This window comes from Sus scrofa, chromosome 5 (assembly GCF_054392235.1).
Source record: "Sus scrofa isolate SSC_HxYL_T2T_F1_AM1 chromosome 5, Sscrofa_HxYL_maternal_Yorkshire_Landrace_v2.0, whole genome shotgun sequence".
In the NCBI taxonomy this organism is placed as follows: domain Eukaryota; kingdom Metazoa; phylum Chordata; class Mammalia; order Artiodactyla; family Suidae; genus Sus; species Sus scrofa.
Genome location: NC_139387.1, coordinates 65524589 through 65545702, shown reverse-complemented (window position 1 = coordinate 65545702; position 21114 = coordinate 65524589). Strand labels below are relative to the sequence as shown.

The window sequence follows — 21114 nt, the reverse complement described above, 5'->3', positions numbered from 1 at the left end:
CTAATTATTTCAGCCACGATTGTTTCTGGTTGGTCAGATTGAAGATCGTTTTTTTTTACTTTCTCTGATGAGCTCTGCCACATCATTTGACTTTTTACAGTGCATGCACGTCGAGGTTTTATACAAAGAACAAAACCACAAAGCATGGTATAGGATTGTCTACCCCACACAGTCACAGGCTGGCTCCTAAGAGGATGTCACAGCCAGATTTGAGGTGAGGTGAAGGGTGCAGAAACCCACCCACATTTTCTTATTAAAAAGCCAACGAGGAGTTCCCATCGTGGCGCAGTGGTTAGCGAATCCAACTAGGAACTATGAGGTTGCGGGTTTGGTCCCTGCCCTTGCTCAGTGGGTTAATGATCCGGCGTTGCCGTGAGCTGTGGTGTAGGTTGCAGACATGGCTTGGATCCCGCGTTGCTGTGGCTCTGGCGTAGGCTGGTGGCTACAGCTCCGATTCGACCCCTAGCCTGGGAACCTCCATATGCTTCAGGAGCGGCCCAAAGAAATAGCAAAAAGACAAAAAAAAAAAAAAAAAAAAAAAGCCAACGAAGTGCAACCAGAAGAATTGCTTCTACAGCAGCGCTCTCACTCTTAAAGGCAGAAAGACGAGAAGCACAGGCAGGTGAAAAACCAAAGGATGGGTCCCCTTCATGCACTGCCTACAGACCCATTTCCCTCTCCATAAGGCAGAATTCCGAAGGTAAGTAGGCAGCGTCTCCCTCTTTTCTGCCTGTCTCGGCTCTCACAGTGATCAGGTGTGTGGGCATCCAAAAGACCTGGGTTCACGTCCAAACTGAACCTCTCTCTTTCAGCATGACTTTGAACAATTTACACCGACCAGCCTATTCTCTTCCATGATAAAAAGGAAACAATCTTTAAAGGCTACCTAATGGGAGTTCCCCTTGTGGCTCAGTCAGGTTGTCCTTATGAGGATGTGGGTTCTTTGATCCATGGCCTCGTTCAGTGGGTTAGGGATCTGGTGTTGCTGCAGGCTGTGGCCTAGGTCCCAGATGTGGCTTGGATCTGGTGTGGCTGTGGCTGTGGCGTAGGCTGCCGCTGCAGCTGCAGCTCTGATTAGAACCCCGGCCTGACCCAGGAACTTCCCCATGCTGCGGATGTGGCCATAAAAATTTAAAAAATAAATACATTTTTTTAAAAAGCTGCCTAGTAGAGTTGTTGCCTTGAGGGTTAAATGCGGTCGAACGCACAAGACACTTAGAGTAAGACCTACCACATGGTAAGGGAATCTCATAAGTGGGTGTGGTTTTGTATCTCCTAGAACAAGAGCACAGCAGGCCAGCTGTGAGTGTGGAACACACCCATCATCACTAAACAATCGCCATCCTAGTGGGCACCTTCAACTTCTGGCATCTTGAACTGCTCCTCCTATGGTGTCTGCACCTCCAACCCCGCCTTGGAAACCCTCCCCGGACTCCCGCCCTCAGCGTGCCCCACACTCACCTATTTAGCATATTGGACTGGTAGATCCTCTTCTCATGGGTGTTGTAACAACTGCTCTTGGGCTCAGGGATGAAGCTGTGTTCGGACAGCATGTCGGAGGCGGCGGTGGTGATGATGGCGATTCCATCCCTCACTCTGGCAGGGAGGCCATAGTCCCATTCGTCATAGGACACAGAGATCAGCCCGGTGGGGAACTCCGAGGGCACTGTGTCTGTGTCGCCTGCCACCAGACTAGGCACAATCCACGTGTAGCCGTAGCCAGTCAGCCCTACTGAGTTGGCCACTTCGAAGATGTAGGTGGCTTCTTCTTTAGTACAATAAAGGAGGATGATGGGGCTTTGAAGTTTCTTGAGCTGGTTCTGGATCTTAGAATCTCCATCGTCCAGGGACATGTCCAGCAGGAGGACTTCCTCTAACTCCCAGCCCACGAAGCTATTCTCGATGGTGCTGCGAATCTTGTTTACAAAGTCCTGGTAGCCAGGGAAGTAGGTGGTGACGATAGAGAAGATGTACCAGTCATATTCTTCCATGATGTTGAGCATCACAGAAGCTTGCTGTTCAATCGATGGGCCAAACTGGAAGAACATGGAGGATTCATCCTAGAGTAGCAAAAATGCAAAAAAAAAAAAAAGGAAGAAAAAGAGAAAATAAATCAAAACAAAGATGGTGAGGGAGAATATGAACCCACTGGATTCAAAGTTTTGTGTTCATTGTTTACTTTTTCCATATAATGCCTTTAAAATTGGACATGTTTGAATTGCAAACATTTGTAATACCTTCCTTCCTAAAACCTTCCCCTTGAGAAAATCAACATGGGTCTATACTCTCCTTGTCTGAAATCCTTGGGGCTACTGCAGAGCCTCAGGCAGCTTCCTAAAATCAACTATGTTAGTATTTCTCTAGCAAAACTAGCAAAACGTATGAAGAGTCAGATAAAGTGGGATAAAGATTCTAAATGGTCTCATGTCAGCTCAGGTCAGGTTATGCTGTCAAATGAGTTATATAAACACAAACACACACTTTCCATTTTTTGAGCCTTTTGAACTTATCAACTGTCAATGTGTATCACTCAGTCAGAGTGAATAATCCACACCACCACCCACCTACCCTTAGATCTACCTGTACGTGGTACAGGCTCACAGGCCCAGCAGGTGGCTAACAGGGAAGCACACCATTGTACAAGATTTGATGAACAGATTTTCTATAGAGACATAAATTAATGGCACATTGAGTTTTCTACCTTCTACTAATGAGGTATGCAGGTAAGAGTAAGGCACACACAGTATCTGGCAGCTACGAGTTAGAAAGACTTGTATTCAAGGTCATCTATAATTAAGCTTTATTTGAGAACAATACATAGAGGCTTGTTTCTTCACTTACCTATACAATGCCACGGGGCTCTATCTGAGCTGTGTAATATACACAGCCCTCTGTCGATCCTAAGCATCTTATGTTTTCTGCCACCTTTTAGGGGAGAAGCCATTTTAAATTTCTACCACTTTAACCTGTATCTCACCTGCTATTCTGAGATGTCAAGCCCTGCGTTTTATCTTCACCTGACAACTGGAAGAATCTGAAACCACAAAGTGAAGAAGACCCTCTCAGCCCTGTCCTCCTCTTTCAGTCCATCTTCCCCTGACTTCCTCCTGGGTAATGGCATCTCTTTTCTTGCTCAATGGCCTTTATCTCCTATCTGATGGTTTATCTCCATTTTATAATTACCCAAGCTAACAAAACTGTGTCTTTCTCAAAGGGGCAGTTCTTTTTTATTCGCTAAACTGAAGCTTGAAAGTAGGATTATGAGAGATTAGGCTTTTAAACAAATTTATGCAGTGATTTCTTAGTTCAGGCACAGGGTGTTGTACAGCTGAGAAACTGCCGAGTATTTGGGGAGCACCCACTATTGAAAAAGAAGTGGAGGCTGGGAAATATCCAGCTGGTGTCCGAAGACCCTGACTTGGCAATGGAAGCTGCTGGCCCCTGAGCTCTGCCAGAGCTGTTGTTCGCTTCACGTGACTTAAATTCTTCACATTTCCCACTGGCAATCCAGAATGAAACAGCAGCTGCTTTGTCACTTGGGGGCAACTTCTTTCTGCTAAGGGTAAAATAGTGCTTCTAATGTCTCCCTCCCCTGGCTTAAACATATAGTCAAAGAGGTGTCTCAGAGGACCATGGAGTTCAGTGAAATAGAGCGGGTGGGGCACAGAGAATGGGGGTGGGGTGAGGAATTAATTCAGAATAGAACAATGGTTTCATGTTTGTTCATTCCAACTGTGGCCAGCCCCTGCTCCTGGGCTTCTACTTCCACACATGTATGCACTGCTCTTCAGGCGAAGCTGACCTTGTCCTTAGGTTAAAGGTTATTTTGGACAGCCAGGACAACAAAGCTTAATTATTACAAGACTTGTCAGGAGCCCACAGAGAACCACCATGATGGGAAAGGAAGGCCAGTGACAGAACTACTCACCCAGAATGGTCAGCACTTTAAAGAGATAGCCATTTGTTTTCCTTGTTACTTCTTGCTAAATTAAGGAATTGGGGGGATTCTCAAATGAGATGTAGCATCACTCGAGTGTTCACAGGTCTGGTGGACATAACCAAATGCACCTTAAAATGCAGAGGCTTAGGAAGAAAAGGATCTCAATTGTAAACAAAGTTAAGTCCACCCGTTCTATGACGAATATAATTTATCATAAGGAGGTTCTTGAATACTGACAAAGCTCCATCTACAGGGAAGCCACAGCTGGTTCAAGTACACAGCTAGGGTTAGCCTTGAAAGAAAACCCATGGGGGTCCACAGTAAATGAGCCCATGCTAATGAGATTGAATTTAAAAGAAAACCAATCTATTATAGTCCAACCTAACCCTCTCCTCTCTTAGTCTTCTCTTAAAACTCTCTCACAAGTATAAACGAGTGCCTAAAGAAACTGCCAGTACATGGGAAGAAAGCCAATATATGCTGAAAGTAAGAAGAGGAAAATTAATCTGGCTCCATCTTACCCCCACCACATGCTCATCTTACCTTCTAATCTAATTCTATCACCTTCCACAATCATCCTTTTCCTTTTTATTTTTTTATTTTTTGGTCTTTTTTAGGGCTGGCCCTGCAGCATATGGAGGTTCCCAGGCTGGGGGTCAAATCAGAGCTGTAGCCACTGGCCTACACCACAGCCACAGCAACACCAGATCCGAGCCGCATCTGTGACCCACACCACAGTTCATGGCAACGCTGGGCCCTTAACCCACTGAGCAAGGCCAGGGATTGAACCCACATCCTCATGGACCCTAGTTGGGTCCATTAACCGCTGAGCCATGGATGAGAACTCCATCATCCTTTTTCTGATTCCTCTGCTCCCATCAATGCCCAGTTCAACCATTTTATCTCACCAATCCTTCCTTAAAAGAAGGAGGTCTTATATGACCATTTTATCTGTGGCACCAAGAGGAGGTTAGAGAAATCAAAAAACAGAGTTATAGCTTCGGCAAATGTTTTCTGGTATAATGAGTAGTCCAGTGTTATTCATTTAGTTGACACATCCGTCTGGCGTATAGCAACCGGGAATGGAACAGCTCTTTTTCAACAAAGCTTTGGGCTAACTATAAGTTGTAAGCAGTGACAGGCTTTGCAAATTATGATCCCAGCCACAAATCAAAGAGCAATCTTCACGTGTGCATGGAGTGGAAAGGACTGGTGGCCATGCATCCATCTTTGCAGGCCTCCACCGTGGACTGTGAGCACCACAAGAGTAGCGTCTTCTAGGAGGAAGGACAGGCCTATAATTCAGTTTGCAGCTCACTTACAGTTTGCTTCTCCACTTACATTTTTATCTCCTAATGTCATTACAAAATGTTATGTGCAGGGGGGCCTTGGAGCAGTCCCCTCCTTCTGGGGAAGATTCCCAGTCAAATTTATCGCATGAATGTACTTCACCTTGCCTTGTGAGCATCTTGAAAGTGGTCCTAGGTAAAGAGCTACCATTACAGACAGGTGCAGTTAGCACAGAGACGGGACAATTGTACGTTAGACCCCATCAGTCTAGAACCGTTATGTTGAACCCCTCACCTTGGCGTTCATGGTGTTTATTTGCTAAGAAGGAGAAACAAAAACAGGTACTTTTTTCATTCTATTAACTGTCTCAGGAAATAACTGCCTAAAGAATTAGCAGTACAGGAGATTCTTGTTCTCACTACTGAGATACCCTACAGATCCACTTTAAACATAAAGGATTAACTACCCCAGCTAGTGATGGTGCCCCTAGCAATTGGGTTCAACTGTCAGCCCTCTTTGGGGGAAAGAACCACATGGCCCAAAGTCGTGTCCCCTTCCTGGGGGAAAGTGCACTGAATGACTGCTGTCATGGAATCTAAAGACCTGGTCCTCTTGTCTTAATTGTGGGCAACTCTGAAGGATGAGCCTGTCTTCGGAACTTTCCACAGGGTTGGCTTGAGCCTCCATGAAAACTGCATCACAGCTGTATTTCTCCCTCCACTCACTCCAGCCCAATCTTCCCTTCCTTTCATGGTGTTGATCTCAAGAACATGCCCTCATTAACCTCCTGTTCACTTACTTAGTCTCAGAGTCAGCTTCTCAGGGAACACAGCTTGTGATTTTTATCCATTTCCCTTTTCTCAATGTGGAAAAGAGACCGCTTACAAGAGAGAACATGGTACCTATTTTCAAATACAGAAATGACTTATTTGGTAAAAAATAAGTTTTTGCCCATTAGCACTAGAGGAGAACACTGGGAACAATGAGCAGAAATATTAAAAGGCACTCCTTGGCTCAGTGCAGAAAGTACATCTGCAACAATTATAGCTATTTAAAATGAAACTGGCCTCTTGAGGTAGGAAGTTCTCTGTTGCTATAAACATTTAAAAAAGAGATGGATTATTATCTGATAAAGGGATTCTCTCCAGCACTCATTTGGAAAATGTCATGCTCATCTTTGAGATCTAGCTCAATTGGCAGCTTTTTTAGCATATTGTCTTTTCTTTCTTCCTTTTTTCTTTTTTTAGGACCACACCTGTAGCCTATGAAAGTTCCCAGGCTAGGGGTTGAATCAGAGCTAGAGCTGCTGGCCACAGCCACAGCCACAGTAATGCCAGATCCAAGCTATGTCTGTGACCTACACCACAGCTCACAGCAAACCTGGATCCTTAACCAACTGAGCAAGGCCAGGGATCAAACCCACATCCTCATGGATATTAGTCACGTTCTTAACCCACTGAGCCACAACAGGAACTCCCACATATCATCTTTTCTAACTTCCCCTAGGTCAAGTTGGTTCTCTTTCCCTTGTGCCTTATTTATTGATTTAAAACTTTTAAATTGAAATATATTTGATGTATAATATTATATGTCATGAATATGCAAAACAGTGTTTTATAACTTTTAAAGATTATATTCCATTTATAGTTATTATAAAATATTGGCCATATTCCCTGTGGTGTAAAATATATCCCAGTAGTTTATTTTATATATAATAGTTTGTATCTCTTGATCCCCTACCTGTATATCGCCCTTCCCCCTTACTCCCCACTAGTAACCACTACTTTGTTCTCTAGATCTGTGTCTGCTTCTTTTTTGTTATATTCACTAGTTTGCTGTATTTTTTTAGATTCCACATATAAGTGATATCACACAGCATCTGTCCTTCTCTGTCTGACTTATTTTACATGGTATGCTATTCTCTAGACTTATCCATGTTGCTGCAAAAGACAAAAATTCATTCTTTCTTATGGTGAGTGATATTCTATTGTGTGTATTTGTACACACACACACACACACACACATCTCACATCTTCTTTATCCATTCATTTGTGATAGACATTTAGGTTGTTTTCATGTCTTGGCCATTGTAAATAATATGGCTATGAACACTGGGGTGCATGTATCTTTTTGAAGGAGTATTTTTTTTTTCAGAAGTATACCCAGGAGTGAAATTGCTGGGTCATATGGTAGTTTTATTTTTAGTTTTTTGAGGAACGTCCATGATATTTTCCATAGTGGCTGCACACATTTACACTCCTGCTAGCAATGCATGAGGGTTCCTTTTTCCAGCAGAAAGGAAATATATCCCATTAAAAATATATATGTTTCTCAAGAGCAGGAATTATGTCATCTCTGGATCCCTAGGTGGCACATGAAAAACATTTAAATGCTCTTGTATTAATATTATAAAGAAGTTTCTTTGGAGTTCCCGCTATGGCACAGTGGGTTACGTATCCGGCATTGCTGCAGCTGTGATGTAAGTTGCAGCTTCGGCTCCAATTAGATCCCTGGCCCAGGAACTTCCATGTGTCATGGGTGTAGCCAAAAAGGGAAAAAAAAAATTCCTTTAAGGGTGGGTGACAAACTGAAATGAACTTGATGGTCTCAACTGGTTCCAAATTCCTATGGTGATGGCACATATCTACTTCACAGAAATAAGGTATGCCTGGATAGTTGTGCATTTTTACAAAATGTGAGGGGGATCCACCTGGGAGTCAGCCAGAGAGACAGAAGGTGTACCAGCCACTTCATCCCTCTCTGCAGCAAATTCCTTGACAGCATCATCTATACTTAACTTCTCCCAACTCCTCCTTTCCCATTCTCTCTTACACTAACTCCAATCAGACTTCTGACCCTACTACTCCACTACAAACATCTTGTGAAAGGCAGTGGTGACCCTGGTATTGCCAACCCCAGTGTCCATCTGCAGCCTTTGACTTAGCTGATCGCTTGCTCCCAGAGAGGCTTTCTTCCCTTAGTTTCCAGGGCTTCACCATCTCTTGACTTTCCTCCTGCCTTATTGGTTGCTGTCCCTCTCTCTTTGCTAGTTCCTTCTCTTCCTTCTGACCCTGTGAAGCTGGAGTGCCTCAGGGCCAATCCTTAATCCTCATTTCATTTCCATCGATATTTATCTCCTGGGAAATCTCATTCAGTCTCCTGATTTCAGACCCATTTCTACACCAATCTCTCTCACACGACTTATCAAACCACTTATTGCACAGCTCCACTTGGAAATCTTCAAAACACATCTCCAACACTTCCTAAACTGAACTCAGCCTTTCTCATTGCAGTAAAGGCAACTCTATCCTTCCACTTTCAGCTCCTCTCCTTCTCTGAATTCCCATATTGGCTCAGGACACCTGGATTGCCTGACCTTCAAATGGCACCTAGAACATTCCCTTTTACACCCACTCTGTTTGAGCCACCCTCATCCTTCACCCACTCACTGGAAGAGCCTGCTAACGGGCCTCCTTGCCTCTGCCCCGGTCTCCTACAGTCCATGCTCAACAAAGGAGCAAGATGATCCTTTTAAAATTTAAATCATAAGATGTTACTCTCTGCCCCAAACTCTCCATGGTCCCAACTAACTAAAAGGAAAAAGCCAACATCCTTGACTTGGGCTCCCTTGCTCCTCAGACTCTTCCTCTCCTCCAAGCATGCTGACTATTCTTAGATAGACTAATTCCTGTCCCAGGCTTTTATTCAAGCTATTTCCTCTGCCTGAAACACTTCTTCCAACTACCCAGGTATCCACAAGACTAACACAGACACCTGTTTCAAGTCTTTGCCAAAACCTCACCTTCCTTTTTTTTTTTTTTTTTTTAATGTCTTCTTGCCTTTTCTTGAGCTGCTCCCGAGGCATATGGAGGTTCCCAGGCTAGGGGTCCAATCGGAGCTGTAGCCGCTGGCCTACACCACAGCCACAGCAACGTGGGATCTGAGCCGCGTCTGCAACCTACACCACAGCTCACGGCAATGCTGGATCCCCAACCCACTGAGCAAGGCCAGGGATCGAACCCGCAACCTCATGGTTCCTAGTTGGATTCGTTAACCACTGCGCCACGACGGGAACTCCAACCGCACCTTCTGAACAAAGCCTCATCCTGACCCTGCAGGGCAACACTACAGCTGCCCCCTCCTGTCACAGGTAGTCTGAGCCCCCTTATCTCACACCACTTTTTCTCTTTGCCATAGCATTTATCACCATCTAACAGGTGACCTGATATATTTATTATGAACACATTGCTCTTCCTAACCAGAATGTAAACACCGTGGGATCAATTTATTTGTTCATTGCTGTAACTTAGCACCTAAAACAGGGCCTGGTCCAAAATGGACTCAGTAAATATTTGTTCAATTTTAAAATGTAGTAATTGTGTGTGTGTGTGTGTGTGTGTGTGTGTGTGTATGTGTGTGTGTGTGTGTGTGTATTCACATATTCTTTGTCCATTCATCCATCAGTGGGCACTTAGGTTGTTTCCATATCTTGGCTATTGTAAATAATACTGCAATGAACATGGGGAAGTCACGTATTTTTTTCAGTTAGTGTTTCTATTTTCTTCAGATGAATACCCAGAAGTGGAATAGTTGAATCAGATGGTAGTTCAATTTTTAAATTTTTGAGGAACTACCATACTGTTTTCCATAGTGGCTCTATCAGTTTACATTTCCACCAACAGTGCATGAGTGCTCTCCTTTTTAAAAAAATTTTTTTAAGTTTTATTGAAGTATAGTTGATTTGCATGCGTATTCTCTTTCCTACACATCCTCACAACACTTGTCATTTCTTGTCTTTTTGATTATATCCATTCTAATACGTATGAAGTTATATTCCATTGTGGTTTTGATTTGCATTTCTCTGATGATTAGTGATGCTGAATATCTTTCTGTGTGCCTGTTGGCCCCTGCATATCTTCTTTGGAAAAAAAAAAGTCTATTCCAGTCTTCTGCTCATTTTTAAATTAGATTGTTTGTTTTCTGCTATTGAGTGTTATGAGTTCTTTATATATTTGGATATTAATCCCTTATCAGATATATGATTTACAAATATTTCTCCCATTCAGTAGATTGCCTTTTCATTTTGATGATTTCCTTTGCTGTGCAGAAGCTTTTTAGTTTGATGCAGTACCACTTGTTTATTTTTGCTTCTGCATTACTCAGCCATAAAAAAGCATGGAATCTTGCCATTTGTGACAACATGGATGGACCTTGAGGGCATTATGCTAAGTGAAATAAATCAGACAGAGAAAGACAAATACCATATGATTTCACTTATATGTGGACTCTAAAAAAAACCAAAACAAACAAATCAAATCAAATCAAAACGAAACAAACGAACAAAAACACCAAGTTCATAGGCACAGAGAACAGATTGGTGGTTGCCAGAGGCAGCGGATAGGGGTGGATAAATTGGGAAAACGGGGTCAAAGGTACAAACCTCCAGTTAAAAAATAAATACATCACTGGGATGTAATGTACAACATGATGACCATAGTTAATAATACTATATTGCTTATTTGAAAATTGCTAAGAGAGTAAGTCTTAAGTGTTGTCACCACAAGAAAAAAGTTTTTATAATATGTATGGTGACAAATGGTAATGAGACTTACTTCAATCATTTCAGTGTTTACAAGTATGATTATATCATACACTAAAAATTAATACAATGTTACATGGCAATTGTACTTCAATAAAAACTGCAACAATTGATGTTGCAACCAGCTAAGTCTCAAATCTAGTTTTTATCTTTGTTGGCTATCCAATTGATAATCTGTTTTTCTAGTAACTTAAGTTCTTTCACATTATTCAAATCCTAGTCATTTAGAACATCATAGGGATTATGATCCTTTTCTATTTTTATTTTTTCCATTATAGCTGATTTACAGTGTTCTGTCATTTCTACTGTTCAGGAAAGTTACCCAGTCATAAGTTACCCAGTCATGTATCATATATCATAGCAGGATCATAATCCCACCTCATATAGTAGTTCTTTTTCTCACATTATACCCCATCATGTTCCACCACAAGTGACTAGGTATAGTTTCCTATGCTATACAGCCAGATCTCATTGCTTATTGATGCCAGTCCATCCCACTCCCTCCCCCTCCTCCTTGGCAACCACAAGTCTGTTCTCCAAGTCCATGAGTTTCTTTTCTGTGGAAAGGTTCATTTGTGCCATATATCAGATTCCAGATATAAGCGATATCATATGGTATTTGTCTTTCTCTTTCTGACTTACTTCACTTAGTATGAAAGTCTCTAGTTCCATCCATGTTGCTGCAAATGGCATTATTTTGTTCTTTTTTATGGCTGAGTAGTATTCCATTGTGTACATATAGCACATCTTAATCCATTCATCTGTTGATGGACATTTAGATTGTTTCCATGTCTTGGCTATTGTGAATAGCGCTGCAATGAACATATGGGTGTATATATCTTTTCCAAGGAAAGTTTTGTCCAGATATATGCTGAAGAGTGGGATTGCTGGGTTATATGGTAGTTATATATTTAGTTTTCTGAGGTGGGATTATGATCCTGCTAGGACATTAATGTAGTTTCAGATTAAATAAATCTAATTTTTCTCCTAGTACCCCCTCCTCCTAATATACAATTTAAAAAAAATCTTTCTGTTTTCCTTCTAAATTCAGTTCTTAAGGAACTGTGTTTAATCAAAGGCTGGAACTGCTAGGCTTTTGCTGAAAACTTTCTCCACTACCACTGACGTAGGAGGCAAGTGTAGAAATGATGGTCTGAGAGGTCAGGTTCACCCTGGCTGGGTTAGTCTTGGGTATTCCTTCTCTATTTCTCCCACACTGAGCACAAGGAGAAGAATATGGGCAGAATCTCTCTCCTCTCCCAACTTGAAGGGGATTTTCTCTCCCCATCTAACTCCTCCCTCTTTGGTGACTATAAATTCTGATTCCAACCATCCCCTTTTTTAAGGTGAGAGAGGCTTGCGTTAGCTCCTTAGGGTGGGTTTGAGCAGTGTCAATTTTGTGAGCAATGCCTTGCACAAAAGGGGAAAAAAAATGCCCAATGTTCTCCAGCTGCACCATTAATCAGATGTACCATGACTGAACCACACAATGGAAGATCATGGAAAACCATGATCTTCCCTGCCAGTTAAAGGCCAGACCCATTCTTTTTAAACCCTTGAACGCAAATGAAAACACTCTGGCTTTTCAAAAGCCCATGAACAGATATTTGAGCAGACTGAGCTGGTCTAAGAGCCATTCTAGATAACTAAACAGCACCCACAGGAACCAGTCTTCTTTTTCTTATTTGTTCTTTCTGAAGATAATTTTTCTGTCTCCTTTTTTTGCCCCATTTTCTTCCTTGAGTCTCCCTCTTGGATATGCCTCAATAGCTGAACTTAAGCCACAGCTGAGAAACACTCTAAAAGTATTCACTCTGAGAATCTTGACAAGGTTCTTCCCATTCTAGGTCTCAGGGACAATTTTATAGCAAGAAAGAAAGCTTACCAGCAACAGTTGGGGCAATGAGAAAAGAAGGATAAAAAGGCTGACTTCCTCTTGGTAAGATACCCGAAATACAGAATTAAGTCAGGCAGCAAAAGGGCTGGAGGAGACCACAAGAGCTTCCAGAATGTGCCTGTGCGCCTCCGGAAGGTATCAAGATGCCAACATCCTTAACAACACAATTGCATTTTATCTTAAATTAAAATTCCTCTCTATGGCTTGTGCCATTATGCACATCAAAACAACTCTCAGACGGACTGACTTGTATCTTTATTAAAAGGTTCTTTTCTATAAAAGAGAGAGCTGACAAGTTCAGCAACAATCACATGCTGTGACTGAATAAATGTACTTTTAAGTAAAGGCAGGCGAAGAAGGTAGAGGAATAGGAAAACCTGGGAAAAATGAAATAGAGAAAAAAATAGCATAAATATTGAACTAACAGTATTAATTAGAATATCAATATCAGACTCAATTTATTTATACAAGTTTACAAAATGGAGTGTGTTCAACATGAATATAGACCTGGGCATATAACAGGATTTTAAAACGGGGGCATTATAAAACCAAACCAGAGCTCCTGATGTGGTGCAGTGGGTTAAGGATCTGGTATTGCCACAGCTGTGGCATAGATCACAGCTGCAGCTCAGATTCGATCCCTGGCCCAAGAACTTCCATATGCTCTGGGTGGGCACCCCCCAAAAAAGAAAACACTAAACCATACAAATAAGGAGAAAACAAATATTAGGTATGAAACACTAAATCCAAAACTGCCTATACTATCAAAATCTCTCCATTTAACTTAAACCAAAAGGGTAGAGTTTACAGAAGAATTTTGATCATTATTAATGAGCAAGGTGAGGTGCGTGCCAGTGATGATACTTTATATATTAGCGGCATTTTTCAGAATGAAGATGTTGATACTTGTCTCAAATACATTCACATTCCCATCATTTCAGGTGTATTTGCTCAGAGCATCACATTCACATACCGCTGGGGGTAGGGAACTGGGGAAATGCCCAAAGAGGGGGAGGGTAGAAAAGGCATTCTATATCAGGTCACGCTAAGAGTGCGGGTACCTCATTCGTTGCTGAAAATAACAAAGCACTGGGTCTTGATACTGTGATTATGTTCATACACATGGGTCTCTTCAAGAGATCCCTGGGAAACAAAGTTCTTTGCACTTCTGTCCCTGCTCTGTATACAAAGATGAGGCATCTGTGAATTTAGGATTTGGACCAATCGTGCTCATTTGGCAGGTTAACAAGCCATTGTCCCCAATGGCAGAAAGAAGTTTTTCTCACCAAACATCCAGTGATCCATTTTCCCAGGTCTCCAGACTGGGAAACTGATCACCAATTTGCTCACATAAAGCCAAGTACGGCTGTTGACAATTAATGCAGCTTTGGATTCATTCATTTGTCCCAAACCAATTTGGTCTTCCATCTAAAAGAGGCAACATATTTTGAAGGGCTCCGGAAATGAAAATAAAATTGCATACAGGCAGATTAAAAAAATATATATACATCCTCAACAGCTTGTCAGCACTTGCCTATCTCAGCTTCATTTGATCGTAGGACTTAGAATTTTAGCCACCAGGCATGCTTTCCAACCTTATACCAGGACTGGCCATGCTCCATTCTCACCAAGAACATCTTCTACAGCTGACTGGGCTGCTCTAAGCCCAGTATCTGGAGCACCTGATGTGAGCCTGGCTGGGTGCAGACGTGCCAGCCCAGAAGAAGACTTCATCATTAACAGACTCACCACGTACCCAGTCAAGGTTTCTTCCTCACATCCTGTGTTTTACTCCAGTCTCTGTTGGATGAGGAGACCTACTCAGAACTCCTGACTCTTCTGCAGAGACCCTGACACATTGCAGACACCCTTGTGGCAGGACCCTGCTCCCTCTCTCTGCAGACGCCAGCAGAGGTTGGACACCCCTTTCCTACCCTTCACAGTGAGACATTTATGTTGCTTTGTCCACTGTTGAACTAAACCCCTGCATTCCCACACCAGTCTGAATCACACCGAGTGGGCTATGTGGGCCCAAGTAGGTCTCTTGGAGCTTGCTGACCCTTACCCTGTGGCAGGCAAGGTTAAATCCAGTCCCCCCACCCCACCACTCTGTCTCTCCCTAGACCCCTTGTTCAGATCCCAGGATGCCTGACCTGCAAAGAGCACGGGGTCCAGTATTTGACTGGTTACATCTAAGTTTATTTGAGATTTTCTTTGTTCACTTTATACCGAAAATTGCTCTCGTTTTCCAGAATTATTCAACTCTTACTTTTGCTATGCCTCATTTTTGCCTGCTGGCTAAAAGCACTGAAAATGGCAGAGTTCAGAGTTCCTAATTGCTTATCCTTCATTTTCTTTCCCTCAAGCCCTGAGAAGCATGGGTATATGAAGTCTCAGTGAGTACACAACACAGTCTGCTGGACCCGGCTCCCAGCATCTGCCTGACACAGGGAGATGCACACAATCCCGTCCATGTTCTTAGAAAACACCTAACTACTTCTTTATCCATACACAGATGGAATATCTGTCTTAGAAGGTACAGAACGATGTAGATCCAGCTTCCAACGAAGTCCAGGGTTACTCTCTGGTCTAGCCCACTCCCCACCCCCTGACATAGCAGTACCAACCCTGTCCATCTCCCTGGCCATTTTGTCACTGCTGTCATCAGTACTGAAGACTAAGCTGAGGCTTCTTCCTTCTCTGACTCTCTTTTCCCACAGGCCTCGTTCCACAGATAAAGACCCCATTGGGATGTCCTATCTGGCCTACAGCTTTAGCCCAACCAGTGTTTCCACTGTCCCTTCTGGGCCCTTGGGTAGCTGAAATGCTGTCAGAATCTCAACTTGACTCTGGAAGATTGGCCAAGCAGGGGCGAGCAGCGGCCATAACTCAAGGGAGGTAGTGAAGTTGGCAAGATCTTCCCTGAAAATAAGAACTTGACAAGTAAAGGAATGGCCCATTATACATTCTTATTTTGAAGTTTTTTTGTTTGCTTTTAAACTACATTCAGTGGTCTCCCACATTTCTATGGTTCATAGACTTCACCTGAATACTTTTCCTTCCATGGAAGCATTCAAGCAGAAAAAGAGCTCTTTAAGATAAAATGCCAATTGGCACTTCAAACAGAAAGCAGCTCAGAGCCTAGCCATTTGCCCATCCTCTTCAGCCTCCCTGGAGTACAGAGCCGTTGTTACAATCAAACACTAGCACTCACATCTAGTCCTTCACGTTGGGGTCTCTGCCTATAGGTGAGTCAACCCAGACTAGTATGATTCTTACATATTCTCATTATCTTTAGACCCAGCAGTAAAGCAAGTCACCTCTCAGGCTCAAATGAGCTGGCTGGAAATTGTGATCCACACTGCCCAAAATAAGATGGCGGACCCTGATGGCTCACCAATGACAGCGGTGCTAATTTGGTACTGAAATGTTGACACTGCCTAAGCACAGCTTAAACTCTCTATTAAATAATTATTGCCCAGGATCCCAAAGAAGACGCATTAACCTGAGTGGCTTGAGAAGACACTGGCCCATCGCAGAATAGGCCCACAGTGAAACTGGTTTTGGAGACTGTGACGTGGAACTAGATTATTTTCCAATCCTTCAAAGAAAATTCTGCAATTATTCTCAGTTACACAGGCCAGTGAGTGCAGCAATCCTGACTTTCAGAAGTTCTTCCTAATGTCTAGCTTGATTCCATCATGCTGCAGATGAAGCTCACCGGCTCTCATATTTTCCTTGGTGAAAGATCCTCGAAAATTTTATCGAACTAAATTAAAGTGATGTCAACTTACATAATGGTTTGAGATTTACTTCATGTATAAAGATTATTATTATACTTATTCTCAGCCTTCTCTTCCTTAGCCTAAACAACCCCCTTTACTTTTCATTTATTATGGTTCTTACTACAACATTTGTCTAGTTTACAGTGTACTAGGTGCTACACATGTATTATGTCAATTAATTCTTGTATCTCTGTGAAGTTAAGTCCTGTTACTCTCTCTGTTTCATCAACAGAAAGAGTGAGCTTTAGAGAAGTTAAGTCACTCACCCAAGGTCATGGCTGGTTTGAGAATCTAGCCAGGTCTGACTTTATAGTGTACTTCACCACCATACCACACATCCTCAAGCTTCCTTGAATCATCTCTGTGGCTCCCATCTGAACCATCTACATCTACATCTACACCTCCTGTTTTAATTGTGAAGCACAGAATGACCACAGTGATCTAGTAAAAGTCTAACCTCTATCTGGTATACTACAGAGACCACCTCCACGAATTTCTTAAGCTTCACCCCTATGGCTCTATCCGCTAGCACAACAGTGCTGCTAACCAGTAATGGATTTGGTACATGTTATCACTCTACGGTATTCTTCTACTGGACATCATACAACCAGTTCTTTATGATCTTATTAGTTGCTTGCTAATCAATCAAATATGTGTTAAATGTCCATCAGGTGATGTGGGAGAGACAACATGTAAGTGATCCTCATGGAACTAGAGACTCTCATACTAAGTGAAGTAAGTCAGAAAGAGAAAGACAAATACCATATGATATCACTTATACCTGGAATCTAATATACGGCACCAATGAGCCTTTTCACAGGAAAGACACTCATGGACTTGGAGAACAGACTTGTGGTTGCCAAGGAAGAGGGGGAGGGAGTGGGATGGACTGGGAGTTTGGGGTTAGTAGATGCAAACTATTGCATTTGGAGTAGCTAAGCAATGAGATCCTTCCATATAGCCCAGGGAATTATATCTAGTCACTTGTGATGGAACATGATGGAGGACAATGTGAGAAAAAGAATATGTACATATATATGTATAACTTGGTCACTTTGCTCTACAGTAGAAATTGTCAGAACACTGTAAATCAACTATAATGGAAAAAACAAAAATCATAAAAGTAAATAAAACATTCAACGCCAAATATATAAATAAATAAATAAATAAATAAGTGATCCTCAGAGTAAGCTAACTGGATAAGGTCATAATATACAGAGTAACTGAGGGCTTTCCTAAGTCAAATGATCTAACATAAAGTTTAAAATATGTGTCATAGGAAAGATGAGGAGAGAGGGCAGTGAGGCTGGACATCTATTTTTTTAAGTTCTTTTTACTTCTTTCTGTCTTTGCCAGTTCTCCCACCAGTTCTGTGTGGTGAGCAAATTAAACACCCATGCATTTCAATCCAAATACCAGACTATGGATAGAAATATAAGTATCACTGGCCTTGAGCTCAGCCTTAGATCTGTCCTCAGCTGTACAAAGAACCTCTGATGTCCACATTTCAGGCAGCAACGTCAGGGCTGATAGAAATACCATATAGTATCACATCCAAAGCACTCCATCATCTAAATGAATTATATATAAATATTTCTCCTTGATCTACCCAGCTTTTCATTTTCATCTCAGAAGATTAGATTAGTATGACAGGATGCGTCTTTATGAAGTCAAGCTACCCAGTTACAAAAACCCTCTTCTCTTCAAATGATTGCAAATTGATTTTGTTAATATTCATTTCCAGTGTTCCTTCAGAAAAGCTAGAGGAATGATATTTCTAGTCTTTGCTTTCTCTCTATGTGCTTTTTTTTCTTTACTCGGGACTTTTTCCTCTGGTCCTCCAACAGTTTTCGATAATTGCGGGCATCATTAAGAGATGAATTATCTTAGTGTTCCTTGCATAAAGAAGACCTGGGATGGCAAAATTAAATCCAGGCAACTCGCAAAAGGAGCCTGATACCAAATTTTCTCCAGTTCAATTTATTAGTTTCTATGCCCCATTCATTTAAAAATACATAGACAACTACCCAAACGCTATCAGTTCTCAAAGCTCCCTCCATGTCTATTTAAGAAACAACATAGTTCTTTTTAATCCCATTTGCCTACTGAGAAACCAAAGGTATATTTTAAGAACTGCTTTTACTCTTGACTTCATGAAATTAAGTGAATACACAGTAGCAATGGCATCCTTGCTTATTCACACATTAACACAGTTTCTCACCTTTGGCATAAAAAAAAAAAAAAAAAGACACATCTGAACCAGAGGTGCTTCCAGGTATAAATGGGGTGAGACTCAATGTTCTTGTCTATAAGCTGATGCTTATGTTGGTTACATATGCAAATTTATTAGCAAAGTTACTAGAAGTAATCAGTTCAATTTCACACAAAAAGGAAAGATGTCTTGGCTCTTAAGAAAATATTTCCTTGTATTGACACTTCTGAGTTCCACAATGGTGCAACGATTATCCAAATTATCTAGACAGAGTCCCCAAAAGACCCCCTACTGAGTAACTCCATTGAATCAGTCACTTAGAGTAAGTTCTTAATATTCAAACCTTTGGCAATGAAGAGTTAAGTTCATCTCTCTCAGCTTCACCTCTTCCTGCTGTAAGACAGAATAACTCCCAGATTGCCCATTCACCTCAGTCACATAAAGACAAAGATCCTCTTATTCTGGTCACAGGAAAGCTCTTTGGATTCCTAATTGGCTTTCTTTATTAAATATGTACTAGAAGAGGGCTTCCATGTTTTTCAATGAGTGACTTTGAGAGACTAGATCAGTTAAGCTCCTTCTTTGATACATCTGATGCCAACAAAACCACAAACCTTTCACAGGCGTTGAATGGGTTAACAATAAGTTGCTTGCAAACATGTTCCCCAAAGAAATAAAGCCAGTGGATGATGTCAGGTAACTCTGCACGCAGACCGTACACATACAGTGAAAAATCAAGTGCAGAGACATGTAACACTGAGCAACAAGGCAGTTGCTTCACAGGCTCAGCGGCCACTGGGACCCATAGGAACATTTATTAGGTTGTTTTTTTGTTTGCTTTCTTTTGTCTTCTTAGGGCCCCACCTGTGGCATATGGAGGTACCCAGGTTAGGGGCTGAATCAGAACTGTAGCCGCTGGCCTACACCACAGCCACAGCAACGCCAGCCAGATCCAAAGCATGTCTGAGATCTATACCACAGCTCATGGCAATGCCAGATCCTTAACCCACTGAGTGAGGCCAGGGATCGAACCTGCAACCTCATGGATGCTAGTCAGATTCATTTGTGCTATGCCACAATGGGAACTCCTCTATTAGGTTCTGAGGAAGGTTGTTCCTGCAGTATCAGGTCAACATCTAATGGTTCAGAAAGTAAGCTATTTATTTTACCTGCTTCTCTATTAAAAAAAAAAAAATCTGCTAATCTGAATATGGCTCTTGGTTTCTGAAATTTTAATACATCCCATTCGCCACAGTTATAAGAAATGAAATCTCTCCCATCTTTCACCGCTCTCTCCAATATTTTATCAATATGCGCTGAATAAAGCCAAATTCATGCCAATCTTCAATTTCTCCTCACTGCACAAAGAGGGAGGGTGCACTCTGTTCACATAAAGTCATTTACTATGTCCTTATAAATTTAGGATGAGAGGAAGTCAGTGTTTCTTTGCTTCTGAATTCTCGGGCATTTCACAGTGACCTAGCTGTCCATGATCACTTCAAAAGAACTTAATGTTCATTGACTTTGACCAAATTTGGCTCACTCTGAGGGTATCAGAACATAACAAGTTAAAAAAAAGTTTACCCTCTGTAAAATGGTGGCTGAGTAGCTGTCAAAAAGACTAGTTCCCGGAATATTGAGTCAATTTCACTGAAATTTGGAAAGTGGGAGGTGGTTAGTTATTTGCCAGCATTGAAATTAAAGATCAAAGATTAATTTAGCCCTTGGGATCAGCATCTCAACACCATAACATACAAACTGTAAACTCTCTCCATTTTAAACACATGTGAAGAGAGATATGCACTATGTATTCCTGAAAATAATGGCCTGAGGATATTCTGTGATGACTTCTGCCCAACAAGAACAAGGGACCCTGACCTCCAGAGATTTCCGCAGTTTTACTCTCTGGGTTTCAAACCCCAGATGCCTCAGCCTTCTTTGTGATTTTGATAATGGCTTTCCCACAGCCACCACTTCAGAATGACTCCTAAGTGAACATCTAAAATTTAGATTTTGCTCTTTATAAACATACAAGGTTTTAAAAGGAAGAAGCCAAGGTAACAAAGCCATCAGTACAAAAAGAGAAGAAGCATACTGGGCTATGGGAAAATAACTGGATTTGGAATCATAAGACTAGATACTTCTTATTTGTCTGATCTTAGACAGTAATTCACCTTATCCAATCACTATTTTCCTCTAGAAAACAAAAGTGCTAATTCTTAATTTTATAGAGTTATGAAGAGGATCAAATGAGATGACACATAGAAGTGGCTCCTACCACGCCTGGCACAGAGTAAATTCTCAGATTCAGTAAGTGTGAGTCTATTTACCACATATGGTGACCAACAACACAGCCAATGAGAAGCTTTATTTCACACGTATTTACAAATG

At 41.7% G+C, this 21114-nt stretch overlaps 1 protein-coding gene and 1 long non-coding RNA gene across 4 annotated transcripts in view; one reads left to right on the top strand and one right to left on the bottom strand.

The window, feature by feature from the left end:
• The window catches only part of LOC146403400 (uncharacterized), a 1275680-nt gene that overhangs the window by 979032 nt on the left and 275534 nt on the right, over positions 1 to 21114 (top strand). The window lies entirely within an intron of this gene.
• GRIN2B (glutamate ionotropic receptor NMDA type subunit 2B) overlaps positions 1 to 21114 on the bottom strand; it is a 447773-nt gene that overhangs the window by 191175 nt on the left and 235484 nt on the right. For all 3 annotated transcript variants that reach the window (XM_021092315.2, XM_021092318.2, XM_084956717.1), the window contains one exon: positions 1462 to 2060. In XM_021092315.2, the coding sequence (XP_020947974.1) occupies positions 1462 to 2060 (599 nt within the window). The remainder of the gene's footprint in view (positions 1 to 1461; positions 2061 to 21114) is intronic.